The sequence below is a fragment of the Pleurodeles waltl genome, chromosome 9 (genome assembly GCF_031143425.1).
Source record: "Pleurodeles waltl isolate 20211129_DDA chromosome 9, aPleWal1.hap1.20221129, whole genome shotgun sequence".
NCBI classification, from domain to species: Eukaryota; Metazoa; Chordata; class Amphibia; order Caudata; family Salamandridae; genus Pleurodeles; species Pleurodeles waltl.
The window spans coordinates 1,097,627,451-1,097,646,505 of NC_090448.1; the positions used below are offsets into that span (position 1 = coordinate 1,097,627,451).

The window sequence follows — 19,055 nt, forward strand, 5'->3', positions numbered from 1 at the left end:
CTTCCATTCATGTGGCCTACACTGTATTGTAAGAATTATGGGAATTACGATTGTATGATTTTGCTACAATAATTTTAACACAAACTTTTAAAAAGATTCTATGGTGATAGTCAAAAACATTATGTGCATTATAAAATTTGGGGAGGTGATCAGGAGATCGATCCCTCAACTGATAATAAAAATACATACCTCTCTCCTACATTCCAATTTCATTCAGATTATTCTTCAATGTGAAGTCCACCTCAAACCACAACTCTGTTTAACAAAAGGGTTTGATCAAACTATGAAGGCTGAATATTTCTGCAACTAGAGGTTGGGATTCTTGGGAAATAGTACTCAGTCACTTTTGAAGGTCCATGTTCAGTACATAAAATTTACAGATGTAAACAATGTGGACTATTTCCCTTTATTTCTCCATTGATACCCACTATTTTGTGAATTCAATGAGAATTTTAAAGAGCGAAACCTTGACGTATCTATAAAAACAAACCTTCGAGAGAAATCAGAACTCTGCTTAGTTTTCAGAAATGTGTACTTTTGTGGGTTAATCTAAGATTCTAGGGGCCATATGTACGAACACTTTTTCCCATAGACACAGAATGGGTAAAAACCTTTGCTACATCTGGCCCTAAATTATTTTCACAAAACGCAAGCATGTACAAACCGTGAAATAGGAATTACTGGCAATCACTTTCAATAAAGGTTAAATAACAAACACATTTTATTGCTCGTATCCTGTTCCATAAAGCAAAGAAAATGCCTTCTTGTGATTTTTTTTTTGCTGGGTTTCAGACAAAAAAAGGAAAAATAAAAGCTTTCCTTTTGCATATGTTTCCCCTCTAAAAATGTGTTTCCCACAAATCTGTTATGTTCACATTGCTCCACAATAGTTTAAAAAAAAAAAATGGAACTATATTTACAATCTCTTGTGCAGGTCTGATGTAGCATTGGGGAAGGACACATTTGTGCTGGATTTAAATGGAGGAAAATACTATCAAGGCTTCAATGTGACCTTTTTCAAATGTCAAAAGGACCAGTCACGACGGAACAGTGGATAAAGGGAATGGATATTTTTATGGAGTGGAGAACACACTATATGAAAGAAGACTAATTCCTCTGCATCTTCCACAAAATTTGGGGACCATTAAAAGCACATATAGAACTGATGACACAAGGTGGGGGGGGGGGGGTTGGAAATGTAAGTCAACGTAAGAGATGAGTGAAAGTTTATGAAAAATATATGCATGAAGAAGATTAGTTAAGACAGAAAATATTTGTATATGTATATGTATGAAGACTATTGGGTTGGTGTCTTAAAGGAAAAGTTGATTCCAAAGACAGACAGCATGTGATGCTTCAGTGTCATACTACTGATCTAAACAAAACTGGGAAAATAAAAACTAAGATGGGTACATTACGTCCAGGTGCAGCCTGAAACCATGATTAAAATTCAGATACTTTGTACTCGTGTCAATTTACAATGCCCTATAATGTTTTTGTACACTCACAAATACAGTGATTAATTCAAATATTTATAGAAAGCACAATGTAACTCCCTAAAATGTGGAAAAAAGATGACAGAAGAAAATTATCTGATACAGGATGGGAAGCCTGACCGAATAACTTCTGCAGCCTTTCAAATGCAATGGTCACAATCATTAAACGTTTAACTAAACCTAGATATAAGGCGGAAAAGGAACCTACCTCGTCATCGCTATCTGACGTATCAGAATCTGAAGAAACGGATGGTTTCGTAACAGTAACCGGTGACTCTTTCTCTTCAGAATCGCTGCGTTTCCTCTTAGCCAGAGATAGGAGTTCCTGCCAACATACACAACAGGTTTCAAAATAAACAACAACAAAAACTAGAGAGTAGACTTTAAAACATACAACCATGAGCCTTCTTAAATGAGAGGCCTTACAATGGAAACAAAGACGTCAACTTTCACTTTTAGCTCTTTGTCATGCTTATTAATCAGTGATGCAGACTACCTTTGAGATAGTCCTCTAGAAGGGCAATTTGACATCAAGGGAACAGCTTTTGCTTTTCAACAACGAAATTAAAGGCTTTACTCTGATAAAAAAAAAAATAGAAAAGACCATAAGGGACCAATGTTCTTGCAAGAACCAAAGCTCACCCAGAGAAGGCTGGTTGACATTTGACCTAAGTAGGGTGGCGAGTTATTACTTGGCCAGCCAAAGGAAACAGAACCTGAAGAACACATTAAACAACTCAAGGGTGAAACATTTTAAATTACACACACAAATTACAAAATTTCAAACAGTATGGGATCTGAAGGGAATTAAGGCAGTGTAGGTAACAGATTAAGTGGAAGTAGTATCTTAACTTGAGAATGTAAGTTCTTTAAGGTTTTATGTCATAGACAATGACAAGAACGTTAACTTTAAATTCCATTTAACTATTGAGTATTTTTAAATTATTTTATGATACAAATATAAACAAGTCACACTCAACAGAGTAGAAACCCAACCAGCTTTTGGGAAAGGGTAGAATATTACAAGAATATGACAGGTAGAATCTATAATTATACGCTGGGTTTCAAGAAGCAATCATTAGGCTTTCTGAGCAAGCTGTTGGGATATGTGAGAGAGGCAGGAGGTGTAACAATTGGGTAATAAGTTATTTTACACTGATGTGGCAAACTGCACCTGTAATATTAAGGAGGGAGGTTGATGTGGGGTGGGTTAGCCAGAAGTAAAGAATAAGGGTGCTTAAAGGGGCACTAGATAGGGCAGCTTAAGTAATCACAAATGTAGGTTCAAATAAAGTGTGCCTATAATAAAGTGTGCCGATAAACTCTTCGGTAACGCTCATAACCATATTTTAAGCAACGATTCAGAAGCTTTGGAGCAGGGGATGGCATCAAATACATCAATAAATTAGCTAGGATGTTTTTTTAGTAGCTTTGCATCAATGTTTGATCCACGTTTACTATCCTGTTACTATCCTGTTTGCAATCACTAAAACCATGGGCTTAATTTCGCCAGTCCAGTTGCTTTCTGTCAAATAGGTACAACAAACCTGGTCGCAGATATCAGTTAACCCTTTGGCAAACAGCAACCTAGACATTCTGAAGAAACCCTCAGGATAGGGTCTGTCCTACTCCCTACCCATTTCAACATCAGACTTATGACTTGTTCCTTCACCTCAGGATTGGCAATGCTTCAGTTCACATGAGCAACAGCTCACCGTGTAGCTCCCAATGACAACATTTTTTGCAGCGCTTCATGTACCAAAGCAGAGCCAAAGCAATCATTATCTTTACTTGCAGAACCAACTTGTCACAAATAACAAAAGCCAGGTATTCTTGGGGCTTGGATGAAAATGATCTTAGCTTAATCAACTACCAGATAAGGGACTATACAAAATCAGAGAGGGCATGATGCGTATCACAAGCCAGAGACATGCAAACATTTCGAGTTACTGGCAATACAGACCCATGAAACTTGCTCTTTTTCACCTGAGGTGGGAATTTAGCAACTACAGATAGCCTAAGTGAGGAGCTATGGCATACAAGTTTTATTATGTCACACTTTTTCTGCGACCTTTGGAGGCTAACCAGAATAAATGCTAATTTCCTGCACGGTTTACAATCAAAATACTATCTGCAATTGAATGAGCTAAAGAAGCAAATTAGCATTGTCTGACAAAAAAAACTTTGTCAACTTCAACCACTTAGGAGTAAGGCAACATATTCTTCTGGGCTGCAGGGATTTTCACACGAAACATGATGGTGCATTGGTCAATTTAGATGTACTGCATAGCAATGTTGTCTGCAGGCCAACTTGTCCTCCAACGTGGTCAGTCTGCAGGTCGAGGAGAGGTGCCGCCCTTAATGTCCTATGTTCCTAAAAATGATCCACAATCCCAACATGGATGCATGCCCTCTGATTCCCCTGCATATTACTCCTCTCGATCAGGAGTATGTCAGTTTGATAGATTACATTTTAATCAACCTGAATTCATGGCAGTTGGTGGATGATCTTGTATTTGAACAAAGAACTGAGAGTGATCATGACCCACTGATAGTAAGTATAATGGTGCCACTGAGGTCTAACCGGAACACTATTTTAATGCCTGTGTTGAGAGGATGTGCACTACAAATATCAAATAGAAAGCCCATTACTTGGCATCGGCATAGTAGGCTAAAAACTGTCTCGAAACTGCTTCAAAATTCCAAGAAATGACCCAGTGATAGTTCAACGTTTTTAAAATTGTATTAATCTGTCTTGACAGCATAGTAGTTGACAATGTGACCCTCGACTCAGCTCTAGCATTAATAGTAACTTTCTTCTTGCGCACACAAAGTTTTGACCAGGAATATAGCAAGTTAAAATCTTAATTTTCACTGGCTCTGAAAATGATGCACTCCAATTTTGATGGGGAAAAAATTAAAAGTTTCAAGGCAGAAGTATAAACGTCTTGTCAAAATCAAAAAGCGCCAGGTGCCAGTAAAGGCCTGGAAGGCACTCACAGAAGCTTTTAGAAGTAAGTACATCTGACGCTTCTGGGAGCTAGTAAGATGGGGAATGGCAACATACCCCAAGACATTTGAAGAGTGCTATCATGCCTGCTTCCTGATTCAACTACTCTTCCTCATTCTACAGTTTTGGCAGCTATAGTAACCTAACTACTTGTGTACGTATACCAGGGAGTGGAAGATCAGCATAAAAGGACTGTATTATGGATGAGATCTTAAGTTTTATACAACCAAACACGCTGGAAGGTAACTAGCCTAATGAATTCTCTGAAAGTGAAGTACGTTTAGCTGTCCTGAGCCAGAAACAAAATAAGGTTCCAGGCACTGACTGGGTACGAACTTTAGCCTACAATGCAATATGGATCCAGAGGATGGTACTCTCATCAAGGATGGACATCTGCCTTAATCATTCTGCTCAATAAGAACGGTTATCGGGATGATCCTGACAACTACCAATTAATCTTCCTCACTGATGCAGTAGATTAAAATGTGTTGGTATCGCACATTCAAACACGTTTTTGGAAATGCCAAGGAACAATGACCAGGCAATATAGTTATTTAACTACTGCCTGAAAGTTATAGATCTAAAATTGGCCTTTGACACTCAGACACCGGGAGCTACTGTGGCAAACATGAATGGCTGGTGACTGTACAGCAAAATTAATTTCAGCAATTAAGCTATTATACAATAATAACACTTCTGCTGTTGTTAAGTTTCAGAATCAATACTGGGGGTCAGACATGGATGCGTCCTGGCCCCAGCCTTGTTTAATATCGTTATCAATTATGTTGCCGGTTATTTGAATGTCTTAAACCTCGATGTGCCGATCTGCGGTGATCAAAAAAATTTTTTTTTAAATGGAGATTTTCCTTTTCACTGATGATGCAGTGCTCCTGGCACGACCAGAATTAGCCTCAAACAAGCTCCTAAAGGCAATTGAGAGGTACTGCAACATAAAGAAATTATAGATCAACACTGCAAAAACAAAATATGATCCTAAAGGGCAATTTTCAATTGAGGAGCTCCTTCAACACTTACGGAATCCCCTGGATCACACTGAGCCAATATGCAGGGAGTGTTGTTGTTTTTGAGCCAGGGGAACCAATTGATTAGTCCTGCCATTTAGGCTTATAGAGCGCAAGCCCCTGCAACAGGCCTATTTAGAACAAAGTAGGTTGGTCGGGGCAGAGAATTGCTTTCTACGTCACCTAGTCCCCAATGGATGCACTCAAGCTGTCAAATCTGTTGAGCAGTATACAACATTAAGGCCCATATAATATCGGGTAAGACTATGGATAAACCGGAGATCTTACCTGGACATAATGCCAGAGGTTTGGCAACATGCCAAACTAGTAAAATTACCCTGGTTCAATCATGTGGCCACCACCTTGCAAATCACAGGATGGGTGGTTTGCTGGCTTGAACCAGAAAGGATGTCTTTGAACACCAGAAAGGTTATAAAGGAAAGGTTTTGGCAATATACTTCTATCAGCCAGGCAGGAAAGAAGATAGAGAAATCTTCGGAGTCTCACACCCATCCCTACCTTTAATCCAAACTTGGATAGACTCTACCCACCCCTTAAAAGATCCCTGCACATTGATTCAGACTAGGCACTATGCCAGTAAAACGGAATACTAGCTTATGGAAAAAAAGGTGGCAGTCGCAGATCCGTTTGCAGGTGCGAGTTCTGTGGGGTCAGAATCTGCAATGCAGTTAAATTGTTTATGTACTTCAACTCACAAAGCTAGAAGAGATTACCTCAGTTCGCTTCTTATTGCTCGTGCAATAAGAAACTGGAAGGAACCTATGCTTTGTGTACTGCTTCCAAGTACATTTTTAACCAGGTTTCCTCATACATATGTGTGGCTTAGACAGCAAGTATACAAATGCATTAGCTAGGTCATTTTAGGGCTCTCGGTGAAGTTTTTCATTTTTTCACCTATTCATCTATATACATCTATTGCAGGCATTACAGTTGCCAGAAACCGCCTATGGCAGGTTGTGGGGATGTTTGGAGATGCACTTTATTAGGTACTAAATTTGCCTTTGAATATTTTTAAATTACTACTGTGGTCATTTAATTAGATGTTATTTTGGCCAGCTGCGAGTAATGCATTTTATTTTTTGTTTCTTTTTTAGGTAGCAGGTGCCCCGGACCAAAGCTGAAAAGCAGTCAATCATATTTTTAGAGGTGTTTGGAGACGTTTTCTGGCAAACCTGACATTCTAAATAAGGTGAATGTTCAGAAACTGCAAACCATGGGAATGTAGGGTTCTTTTTTTCTTGTTCCTGTACAGGCCAAAGTTCTTCTGGGGGCAGACAATGTAAATCAAATGAAATACTGGATCTTTGATCCAATACCAGTGTTCTGTTACACCCTGGTGGTTGGGACTGTCAGTGTTCACCCTTGATATTGAAAATTACAAGTTATTTCCTTTTGCTCTTTAAAGAGATTTTGCAATCTGAAAATGGATAATTTTCCAGTTAGATTTTTTTTTATTTTTTAAAGCTTAATTGGTTTACGGACAAGAAATGTAACCAATGCTGCCTTACTGTATTTAGATTTGATTTTAGCTTGACTATATCTTATCCTTGTCCAGAGTGCCATTCTGGTTTGTCACAATATGCAGAAATGTGAGGACAACCAAGACTGCACCATATCAGTGGGGGAGTGGGAAGACATTTGGCAAGGGCCTCCAGTATCTCAATGTTTACCCAAAAGAAGGAAAATATAAATAGGATTCTGGCCCTCTGGTACTTTATCTCTTTCCAGTTGAGGGTGATACTGGGAGGCTCTGGCTTGTGTTAGTGGAGGTGTCGGATGAGGGGGGTGATGATCCATCTGTGACTGTCATGCGCAAGGGTCAATTATTTTGGGTGGAAATTATGGCTGTCCTAAAAGGTGTGACATGGGTGTCCCTATTATTTGATATCACAGTTGTCCTACTGAGGTGCCATGGCAAGGACAGACTGCATCTTAAGCATACCCCTACATGAGCATATTAATATCACATTTTCTGCTGGCAGAAAGGTTAACACTAGCACATTAGTGGAAATGGAAACGGCAATTTCCCCTACATGGGTTTTTGGTGGTCAAAGATTTGGCACATATATGCAATCATATTGTCAGCAGACCTGACAAAACGAATTGATTTCAGAAAATATGACATCCCTCTAAAATGTGTGTGAAGGGAAGGCTGGGGTGGCACAGAGGATATCTCAACATGTGCCAGAAACGCTTAGGAGACGTGGGTTCCACAGGATTTCCAGTTCATCCTGAAGAATGTCTTGGAGGAGGACCTTCCTCATCGCATCTACTGGAATCGGATTACTTGACAAGCTATGCATATTAGGTGACGAACAAGGATAGGCAATCAGAGACTGCATTTTGATACCTGGGGTAAGTTCAAGAATAGTTAGAAGTAGAACATATTTCCTGGCAGATTTTGTGGTGAAGGGAGTAAGGCCATTCATAATGATCTCGTCCTAGGCCCACGTCTCCTGGAAACAACAAAGTATTTTTGATTTAATGAATGCTGCCCAGGTTAAACTGTAATCTATCCAACTGACACGCACCCCTGATCAAAAGGTGGAATATGTGGATGAATCCGAGGGCATGGGTCCATAAAAGGGGGCATGGATCATTTTTAAGAACAAAAGGAAATTAGGGAGGCACCTTTCCTCAACCTGCAAACTGATAAAGTTGGAGGATAAGTTGATCTGGGGATAACATTGTTATGCAGTCCATCTAAACTTGCCAGTGTGTCATCATGTTCCATGTGAAAGTCCTGCAGACCAAACAAAATTGTTTTCTTGCTCCTAAGTGGATGCGGGTTAAGGAGGACATCAAATTTTGTCAGGCAATGTCAATTTGCTTCACTAACTCATTCAGTTGAATACAGTTTTCTGATTCTAATCCTGGCAGGAGATAAACCTTTATTGTGGTTAGCTCCAAAAGGTTCCTGGAAATCACTAGCAACTGGAGATTCTTGTTAATTTCATAAGTGCTTTACTATACTAACTGTACCCAATAAGGTACATAGCTAAATGGTTACTCCACGTCTCGTCTCCCTTTCGTTTCTTTTATGGTGGAGGGTGTAAAGCCATCCATAATGATCTCATCCATGGCCCATGTTTCATAGAAAAAAAAAAAAAAAAAAATCTTTTTTTTATTTAATGAATTGTGCACAGTCCTCATTTTCGTTTTAGGTCGGCAATATTGCATCTAAGCACTTTTATCCTGATTGAATGGGGTGGCCAATTTCTGACTTCTGTGTGGCAAACTGCATATGCTGGCAAGCCTAAGAAGATTTTATTTGTAGCTCTTGGCGATCAGCTTTGTGTATAACTCAGGCAGTGTGTAAATCGCACTGGCATGGCTTTGGGTGTTTCTTGGGCTCTTTGGGTCCAGCTTGCAATAGACACCTACTTTGATCTTCAAACTTCAAGCTCCTGCTTCAAACCTGTGACTGGAAGGACCTAGAGCTGAAACCAAAACTAAGGGGATATGCCATTCTACATGCTGATGGCGTAATGACGCTGCAGTTTCAAATACTTCTGGATGGGGTTCAGGTAGACTTTCGCAAGCCAGCATACCACAGTTGGCAAGTACATCATTATTACCAAGAATCATCTATCACATGCTTATTTGCCCACCATGGTATTGTAGATTCTCACTCCTCTATAGCATGGGCAAATCCAACTCCCAAACAATTCTTGTGATGACACGTTTTGAAGCCCTTGCAAAGAACACAGGAATCTCAGGAAATTATATCTGCTGAGGATATCATGACGTCGCAGAGACGGACAGGTTGGTGTGAAAAGCAAATTTGTAGGTTGCTCGTCTGTCCTAGTTCTGCACATCTCGCTAAGCCCCAAAGCATTTATTGCGGATTCTATGGAGCCTTCTTGGACCTTTCTGAATACAACTTCCCAGTACCCCTACTCTGAAGTCTGTAGCATAAACCACTTGTGGGTACGATTTCTGGTTCATCATATTGAGGTTTATAAATCTGGCTGCAATACACCGATCATGCCTCAGTTGCTCATGGATTACTTGCGATATATGAACCATTTTACCATAGTATTTGTCCTTGGTGAGCTAGACCAGGCATGGCAGTGTCTTCAACTCTTCCATTACAAATAGACTTGGCTGCCTGGAGCACATTATCTATCACTATTATACATTGGCTTCCTGGCCAGGGGTTAGCGTCTAGATCCCAGTCTTTATTAGCAGCAGCAATCCGCTGGTGTGAGCAGTTGTCATAGTTGCGGGCTTAAGATCCTGCATGAAGGAGTACTACTCTCTGAGCAGCCTCTGTTTTGACGTGCTCATTACCCCTGCATGACTAGTCCTCAATTGAAAGAGGAACTTCAGGCTGTGGCGTAATACCAGTGACCGGACCTACTCCACTACTGGACAGTTAGTTGTCTTGGGTTGTAACCATTTGTCCTCAACAAACCTTGTGGGGTTCTTTGATTACATCATTTGGTGAGAAACGATGAAAGACCAATCAGCTGGTTGAAAATGGCCTCAGTGCTCGATACTGATGGAACATTACTTCCTGATCTTTCCATTATAAATGTTATCTTTGTAATTTTTATACCATTGTTTTAATTATTTAAATAAAAAAAACTTCGGAGTCGCCAAAATTCTTTGGGATGAAGAAAATATACTGCACCCTAAGTGGGACTTTTGACAGCTTTATTGCCCCATTTTCGATTATCTAGTTTAACTGCCATAGGGGAGTATATTCCATTATCCACTCTGTATTCAGACTATTTTATTTTCTTATGTTAGTTTTCTGTTGAACCACCATCGCACAAATATATATATATTTTTTAATGTTATGAAAAGGGAATGCAATCGGAGAAGCAAGCAAGCAAATCAGTGCAACAAAGTCGGTGTGTAAAACGTAAAGCCCTGATGTAGCCTTGGTTGACACTGGGGCTATGGAACACACCTGCTCCTTAGTGGTTTTGGCGCAGATTTACCGGTTTTGTCATCAGCCGAAGTGGAGGACCTCCTGCTTTCCATGACTTGATTTGGAACAATCCTAAATTAACATTTTTCTTTGAAATTCGGCTCTTGGCCGCGTGCTCATTTTTTTAATTACCGAGTAGTAGGCGTGTGTGTCCTCTTGACTTGTCAAAATTAAGTAGATTTTTTAAAATATATTTTAGCTTTGGCTTAAACCACTTTCTACCGGCAAGGGGAGGGTGTAGTGTAGCCATTTTTAATATAGCTTCATGCATGTTAGTTTTACATACTAGGCCGCTGTGCACTTTGCCCTAGATTTATTTTGTTCAGCGTTGCACTGTTATTTTACAATAACCAGTTTTTACGGTCTTGTTTTAATTTCTTCTATCACACTGTTTAGCTTAGTTCAGCACTGTGTTCTCAAATAATGCATTCTTGATCGCCCTGTGCTTCAGTCAAGACTACAGTTTGGTACATTGCTGGTAAACGTGGTAGAAGTTTAGTCTTCAGCATTCGTAGAAAATACACATCCTTACGTAGGGACATTTCTTAGAACATCTGCGTGTTAGTTATAAAAACACTTTCTAGTACTAGTACACGTCAAGGGGGAGATTCAAGCCAGGGACCCACAACTGGATGCTGAATGCCTCGCTGCAGACTACAGGCCTTTGCTCAGGTATGAGGGTCGATGTCATCCCAGGGAACCTGAAAGGCAGGCTTAGAGCTTAAGATGCTGTGCTCGAAAATATAACTTAGAGAGAGAATAAACTAGCGGCACTATGATGGCTTTATTGTTGTGCTTCACTCTCATTGTCACTATTTTAATATTACTGTGTTGTGTAGTTCTGGTTATTGCAGCTCACGCTTTGCTATCTAAAATGCAGTTGTTTTATTAAACCAATCATTAAAACTTATACTGCCTTCTATATATATATATATATATATATATATATATATATACATACATACATACATATACACACATACACACACGATCTTGCCGCTCAAAATCCAGTAGTCTCATTAGGATAATGAGAGCCTACGCGACAGGGCTTTTGCAACCAGAAGGGCTGCACTGGCGGGTAAATGAGGTTTACAAGTCATAAAACATGGCCTTACCATATATAGAATTGCTGTTTAGGAACACCTTGATGTTTAAGTGGGTAAATTGAGAAAGCTCAGATGGCAAGCAAAACCACACCAGATTCCAACTGCCCTTGCATGACGAGTTTCATGCAAATGGATATGGTCAATCTTTTTAGAGATCTGAAATAACCTTTGATTGTGTTAAAATCAATCTGACCTTTTCTGGATTCGTAATAAAAATAAACAAAGTCCATATTAACAGACTGGTAAAAGTTGTCAGATCAGTTATTTACCAGGCCCAAAATAGTTTCATGCCTTAATGAAGCACTGACCATGGCATTAGGTGCATGCAGGTTTCCCGGCAGCATTGTTTGAATATGAATCTGACAGACTTTCAGGTCTTTGACAATCGCCCTTTCTTTTTTCAGATGGATTTCAGCCCTCTCTGCTGCTTACACTCAAATACTTTATAACACACTGTGGGCTAAGGTCCGGATGAACAGAACACCGTCAACCTTCCTTCCCATAGGGCATAGTACTAGACATGGATGCCCGTTGTCCCTTCTCTTTGCTTTAGTAATAAAACAATTAGCTGTGTGGATTACACAATATGCTCAACTATGGGGATTTGGATGGATGGAGTGTTTTGAAACTACAATGTCCTTAAAAACTAACATTCTTGTACATAAAACACAAAAACACCCTTCAGAGATTAATAAACATCCCATGGGTATTTGGTGGATTCTGCCGGCCTCCAAGAAAACTTGGAAAAACGCAATCAGCTGAAGCACCCAATTTGCATCCTCACTCATATCACAAATGCGTACAGTACAGGACAATTTCAAGAACCTCAGCATGCATTTAAATTTGGCTCAACAAACAAGCATGCTGGGATCTAAACATAACCCAATTCATTTGCTAGGACAAAGAAGAGCCGGACACCTGAAGTACACTTCCAATATACATAATTGGAAAAGGAGACTTATTTAAGATGATCTCATTACCCCAACTGTTACATATAGTACGGAATTACCTGTATAGTATTCACACTAGCTTTTTGCTTCCCATAACTAGCTAACTTTGGGCTACAAAATCATTGAGAATGTTGTATGGCAAATGCATTCAATCTCAATGTGATGGCAGCTTAGGAATTACAGAAATCGCATTTTAATACTGGATTTCTCAGCCGCACCTTACAAAAGATTGCTGATTAGCAGATTAATCAACTATGCAGTTAGAAAACAACAACAAACAAAAAAAACTTGCAACAACACAGCCTCCGATTGACATGGTACATAGATGGATCATGCTGCACGCCTGGACTGCTTCCAGCCTAGGGACTTGATAGGGTTCTCGTAGGGCTGGGAGGTCGGCCACAAAAAATCCTACTTACAACTCATGCAGAGGTTATCACTCCACAAGTGCCAAATCCTCAGCTATTTACAAGTACAATAGGCTTGTTATACAAAAAAAAAAAAAAAAAAAACTGGAATGCATTCACAAATCCAACCAGTTAGAACTAAAACTTAACAATGCAAACGTTTGAGAAAAGGGCAACATTGCAACTAGAGAGATCAAATGCCAACAAGCATTTGCAATGCAATGGGCCTCACATTTGCTTGAGTTTTAGCTATTAGCATTGTAAATTCCTAACTGGACTTTTCTTGCCACATAAATTGAAAATGAAAAGTAAAACAGTCGACATAAGCAAGTCATTTCAAAGACCCACAGCCGCCTTGAGCGCAAGAGTTATTAGCTCCCTGCATCAATGTCTAGAAAGGAACACGGCTGGAATGAAAGGCAAACCGAAACCAGAGTGGGGGCCAACCCGCGCTGTAACATGAGAAAGTGTGACGCAATGTGATAACCAACAAATATTTTCACTTGGTGAAATAGCCTGGGAGGGAATTCAGCACACAAAGGAGGGACATTTCACAAAATGCACCAGTAAAAATGAGGCATTTAAGACAAGCACAACAAAGAAATAATGGCAGCAGTGGGCGTGGTTAAAAACCACAGAGAGATTACAACAGGTCAGAGCACTTGCACGCTCGATCCTAAAAAAAATAAAAAGCCAGAAAACAAGTGAATACCTCTAAACTTTGCCTGATTCAGCGACATTTCTTTTTTCACACTATTAGGCCTCATCCATAATAGGGCGGCTGAGAGGGACAGAATATAGCAATGAAGCAGATGAGACATTGTACAAAATGTGCGCTTGTCCAGAAAAATGCATAAAATAATGAGGCCCTGGTAGAATACCTTTCATAATAGTATGCAAACTATATAATGGTACTCATTAACAGGCAATATGCATGACAACCTGTAAAATTTTGCTTAATACCAAATAAAATTTACAACTTTTAATCCTGATGTGCTGTTGCAATGTGATATCATTTGAAAACAGCAAGATTTAAACAAAAACAAAAAAAAAAACGACATACATGGCCACTGGTCAGTTTAATCGACATTCTCAGTTTGCTTTCAACACAGCATAGGTAATCGGTCAGAACATTTCAGCACTGTATTTCTTCAGCGTGCAGCAAAATTTTGCTTGTGTACATCCAACTAGAGGTAGTCGGCTTCAGTGCCAGCGAAGGTAGGAACCCTACATAACTAAACAACTAATTTCCTTCCTAGAGCTGTATCGTCGTAATGGCCACATCCATTGAAATTAACAGTGAACTCTGTGCGAATATCTGTAATGTTGCAGGGGCTGCTTTGAGACTATATTGCAATTAAACTTGGGCCAGACAAATGAAGGAAATGTTTAAAAACTGCAAAAGATGTTTAGATATCGATCAATTTCATAACATGCGACTGTTATGCAACTCTACATACCAGCACTGCAAAACCAATACACAGACTTTAATTTATGCAGGCATCAATCCCTGTCTGGGTGTCTTTGAAAATGCAACTAGGTGTAAGTAATCCAAATCATTCAATTACACTCACTTTGTACCACAATCTTGCTACGTCCAGCTGGTCTCAGGGGCCTAGTAGGAACATACCAATTAACGGCTGTCCTAAAATAAATCGACCCCTGAAGATGGAGAATCTTGTGAGCCAAACAAAGGGCTATAAAAGACACCCGCTTCCACAATGGCAACCAGAGTAGGGATCTCAACCCCTCCCTAACTAAGAAGTGTTTCGGTAGTCCCAAGAACAAATAAGCAGCCGCGTTTTGGGTAATTTGAAGCTTATTATGGGCGAGCACAAAGTGCTCCTCCATTCTGTAATCTCTCTTTGGGCTTGAAACCACACCCATGCCAGGTCAGTCACTTACATTGGTTTGTGGGCTTGCCTTTTAAAATCCGCTTGCTTTCATTTGTGAAAGGCATGCATACTTCATGCCTTTTCCGGTGTTTAGCCCACCTACACAGTACCAGTAAAGTACCAAAAACGTACGAGGCTCGATGTTTTCAGCCTGGAGTCCAGATTACTTTATATGTTTATTTTCCACGCAGCGTGATTGCGCTGCGTTTTTTTTTTGCTTTACAACCATAACTCGAATAAATGCAAGACCTGTTGCATTGAAAATGCTTGTTTTAGGAGTGGGGGTTGACATTTAAATAAAAGGGCACTGCAGTAGCCAACGAGAGATGTAATAAGTACGATGACCACTCACACTCTAAGCTCTTTCGAGAGAAAAGCCAGGATTTTCTTTAAGATCTTAATAATCCAGAAGCAGGATCTCACTGTTCTATTTACCTCAGTATCGAAAAATCAAGGTGTTATAAAAAATAAATAAAAAAAAAAACATTAATTCACACCTAGATTTTTGGCCGCAGCTGCCGGAACAGGTAAAATACCACAAGTTTCCAGACACCATTGGTTGGTCCTGATTGAGCTAACCATTCCCAAAAACCAAGATCTCGGTTTTCTCCCAGTTCATTTTGAACCAGTTCACATCCTCATCCACCTGCTGATTTCCATCATGCAAGCCCTAAACCTGTCAGCCACCTCTTCCCAGACATCAACAATGGAAACAATGATCTGGGTATCAGCCGCATAGGACGACACCTGGAAACCGAAAGAACGCACCAGCTTTGCCATAGAGGCGACAGATATTAAATAAGTTAGGACTGAGGGATGATCCTTGTGGAACCCTACAGGGTAGCTGAAAAGGTTTGGCTCTGAAATCCCCACATCTGACTGTAAGAGTGCTATCCAGCAAAAAGGACTCAAATAAGTTTTGTGCCACATCCTTGCAGCCTGCCCTGCCTCAGTCTTTGCACCAACAAAGATGAAGATAAGGTGTCACAGGCTATGGACAGATCCAACAATACCAGAATAGCTGCGCCTCCCTCGTCGACTGGACTCCGCAAATATATTTTAGGGGTTGGTACTGGTTTTATTGTACATGGTGCAATGATTTTCATTAATCATGCAATAAAGTTTCAAAGTTCTTGCCTGTGAATGGAATCAGAAACTCAGTAAGCGCCGATTCGGTGCTGTGATTCCTTCTGAAGCCGTTTTGAGAAAGGCCCAGGAGTTCTTGATCCAAGAGAGACTGGGCCAATACCTGGTTGATATGTTTCTCCAGGATTTTAGCTGGAGTAGGCAGCAGAGCAATCAGGCGCATTTCTTTTTTTTTTTTTTTTTTTTTTTTTTTTTTTTAAATCGCAAGAATCTCCCGTAGGCTCTTTCTTTAGAGTAATGACAACTGCCTCCTTCTAGCCCTGCTGATACACACCAGACTCTAAAACCTGAGAACAGCCCTTCTCCAATTTATTAAAATAGCTACTTGTTCAGGGGACAGGTTGCTTCTCAAATCTACTTGTCCTGTAAAAAGATCTACTTGTCCCTTTGGTGCTATGTAGTGTGGCGACAAATTATGGCAGCGATCTCATTATTTAAGAGTTCTGATAATAGCCTCTCTGGTTATGCCAGGGCTACTACCATAGTAGCGCTTGAATACTTGCAGTTTCAATACCTACTGTAGCAATTTCCTTATTTTGCCACCTTTCTGCAGATCTGCATTCTGGGGCTGGAGGAAGCAGTAAGCAATAGTTCCAGGACTGGAATGCCTTTGAGTCTGCAAACCTACTAACCTGCATGTTTTAAAGATTTTCGCCAGCTTCTCTCTAGTATTTTCCCATAATAAGAAAGGTTGGACATTTACTCCTGACAATGGCAGAATTAGAACTTCTTCCAGGGTTGGGAAGAAAGTGGCTGGAGGGAAAATGAACGTGCAAATGCTCAATAGGTTTTCACATGAGCAAATCTACACATGCGTATTTACCCATGCTAAAATACAGTTCACAAATATTTTATAGGGGTACGACAGATACCATGGGTGCACTTTTGTGACTTTCTTTAGGAATTTGGGGCCACATGTAGGTAGGTTCAGATTTGCAACCAGCAAATTGCTAGCCATAGCGACTAGCAATTTGCGAGTAGTAAATCCTAATGTAGGATGGTGTCCCTTACACCATCTGTGATTCGCAAGGGCTTCCCAAATGCCCACCTCATGAATAATCATGAGGTGGGTCGCAATTTGCAACCCCCTTGCGAATGGCGGCCCTCACAGTGATGGTGGCCTGCTGGAGACAGCAGACCACCATGTTGGTGACTGCTTTTTAATAAAGCAGTTTTTTTGTAATGCAGCCCGTTTTCCTTAAAGGAAAACGAGATGCATTACAAAAACGAAAAATGAAACGTTTTTGTTTCATTTTTTTCAGAGCAGGCAGTGGTCCTGCGGCTACTACCATAGTAGCGCTTGAATACTTGCAGTTTCAATACCTACTGTAGCAATTTCCTTATTTTGCCACCTTTCTGCAGATCTGCATTCTGGGGCTGGAGGAAGCAGTAAGCAATAGTTCCAGGACTGGAATGCCTTTGAGTCTGCAAACCTACTAACCTGCATGTTTTAAAGATTTTCGCCAGCTTCTCTCTAGTATTTTCCCATAATAAGAAAGGTTGGACATTTACTCCTGACAATGGCAGAATTAGAACTTCTTCCAGGGTTGGGAAGAAAGTGGATGGAGGGAAAATGAACGTGCAAATGCTCAATAGGTTTTCACATGAGCAAATCTACACATGCGTATTTACCCATGCTAAAATACAGTTCACAAATATTTTATAGGGGTACGACAGATACCATGGGTGCACTTTTGTGACTTTCTTTAGGAATTTGGGGCCACATGTAGGTAGGTTCAGATTTGCAACCAGCAAATTGCTAGCCATAGCGACTAGCAATTTGCGAGTAGTAAATCCTAATGTAGGATGGTGTCCCTTACACCGTCTGTGATTCGCAAGGGCTTCCCAAATGCCCACCTCATGAATAATCATGAGGTGGGTCGCAATTTGCAACCCCCTTGCGAATGGCGGCCCTCACAGTGATGGTGGCCTGCTGGAGACAGCAGACCACCATGTTGGTGACTGCTTTTTAATAAAGCAGTTTTTTTGTAATGCAGCCCGTTTTCCTTAAAGGAAAACGAGATGCATTACAAAAACGAAAAATGAAACGTTTTTGTTTCATTTTTTTCAGAGCAGGCAGTGGTCCTGCGGACCACTGCCTGCTCTGGAAAAATTTTTACAGTGACATTCACAATGGGGAAGGGGTCCCATGGGGACCCCTTCCCTTTTGCGAAAGTGTTAGCACCCATTTGAAATGGGTGCAAACTGCGATTGGTTTGCGTCCGCGGTCACAAAACAATCGTACATTGCACTGCGAGTCGCGATTAGGAAGGGAACACCCTTGTTTTCCCATAACCAGGTTACCGAATCGCAAAACTGGGTTTGTGCATCGCAGTGTGCTTTTTGCACGTCGCAAACAGAGAAACTCGCTGTTTGCGACATGCAAAAAGCTACCTACATGTGGGTCTTGGTACCTAATTAGGTCTGGTGTTAACAAAGACATTTTGTTTTTATTAAACTTCTATTTCTCTCTCTCTCTCTCTCTATCGGCTGGCTTCACTATGAGTGATCGCATTCCGCTCTTCCACAAGGATCATATTGGCACACAAAGTAGTTTTGTTCAGTGTCGGGAACTACAGTGGCAATCAGTGACGTAACGAAACTGGAGGGTGCCCCTTTGCAAAGAACATGGAGGAGCCCCCTCTCCAGACTCACTCAGGGCAGATGCTGTGCTTAAGGGGCCCCCTGGAGGGTGGCTGCAGGGCCTTTGTTATGCCACTGGTGGCAACGTGTGCTTTTAGAGTTCAAAAACTTTTTGTTTTGTTTTTTGCCAGTGTTTGTTACAATGTTGAGGGCCTGGTAGCTCCCACGACAATAAAGTGTTACAAAAGCCATGTCAAAACAAGACATGCATTGATGAAACTAAAAGACTTATAAAACTATGTCAGATCAGTTGGCTTTGTCAGTGTTTGTTTATTTTCATGCTTCTCATAATCGTGTTGAAAATGGTTACACTGATTTTCCATTAGAAATATTTTTGGGAAATACTAGCATGCATCAACACATTTTACTAAATGACACTTCATTTGCATCTAATCAGAGAGCATTCTGGGAGCATTATAC

The 19,055-nt window shown here is 40.4% G+C and overlaps 1 protein-coding gene across 1 annotated transcript in view; it reads right to left on the reverse strand.

Annotated features, from left to right (window-relative positions):
* Positions 1 to 19,055, reverse strand: part of RTF1 (RTF1 homolog, Paf1/RNA polymerase II complex component) — a 306,552-nt gene that overhangs the window by 280,969 nt on the left and 6,528 nt on the right. The window contains 1 exon segment of the mRNA XM_069208792.1: positions 1,705 to 1,821. Coding sequence (XP_069064893.1) covers positions 1,705 to 1,821 — 117 coding nt within the window.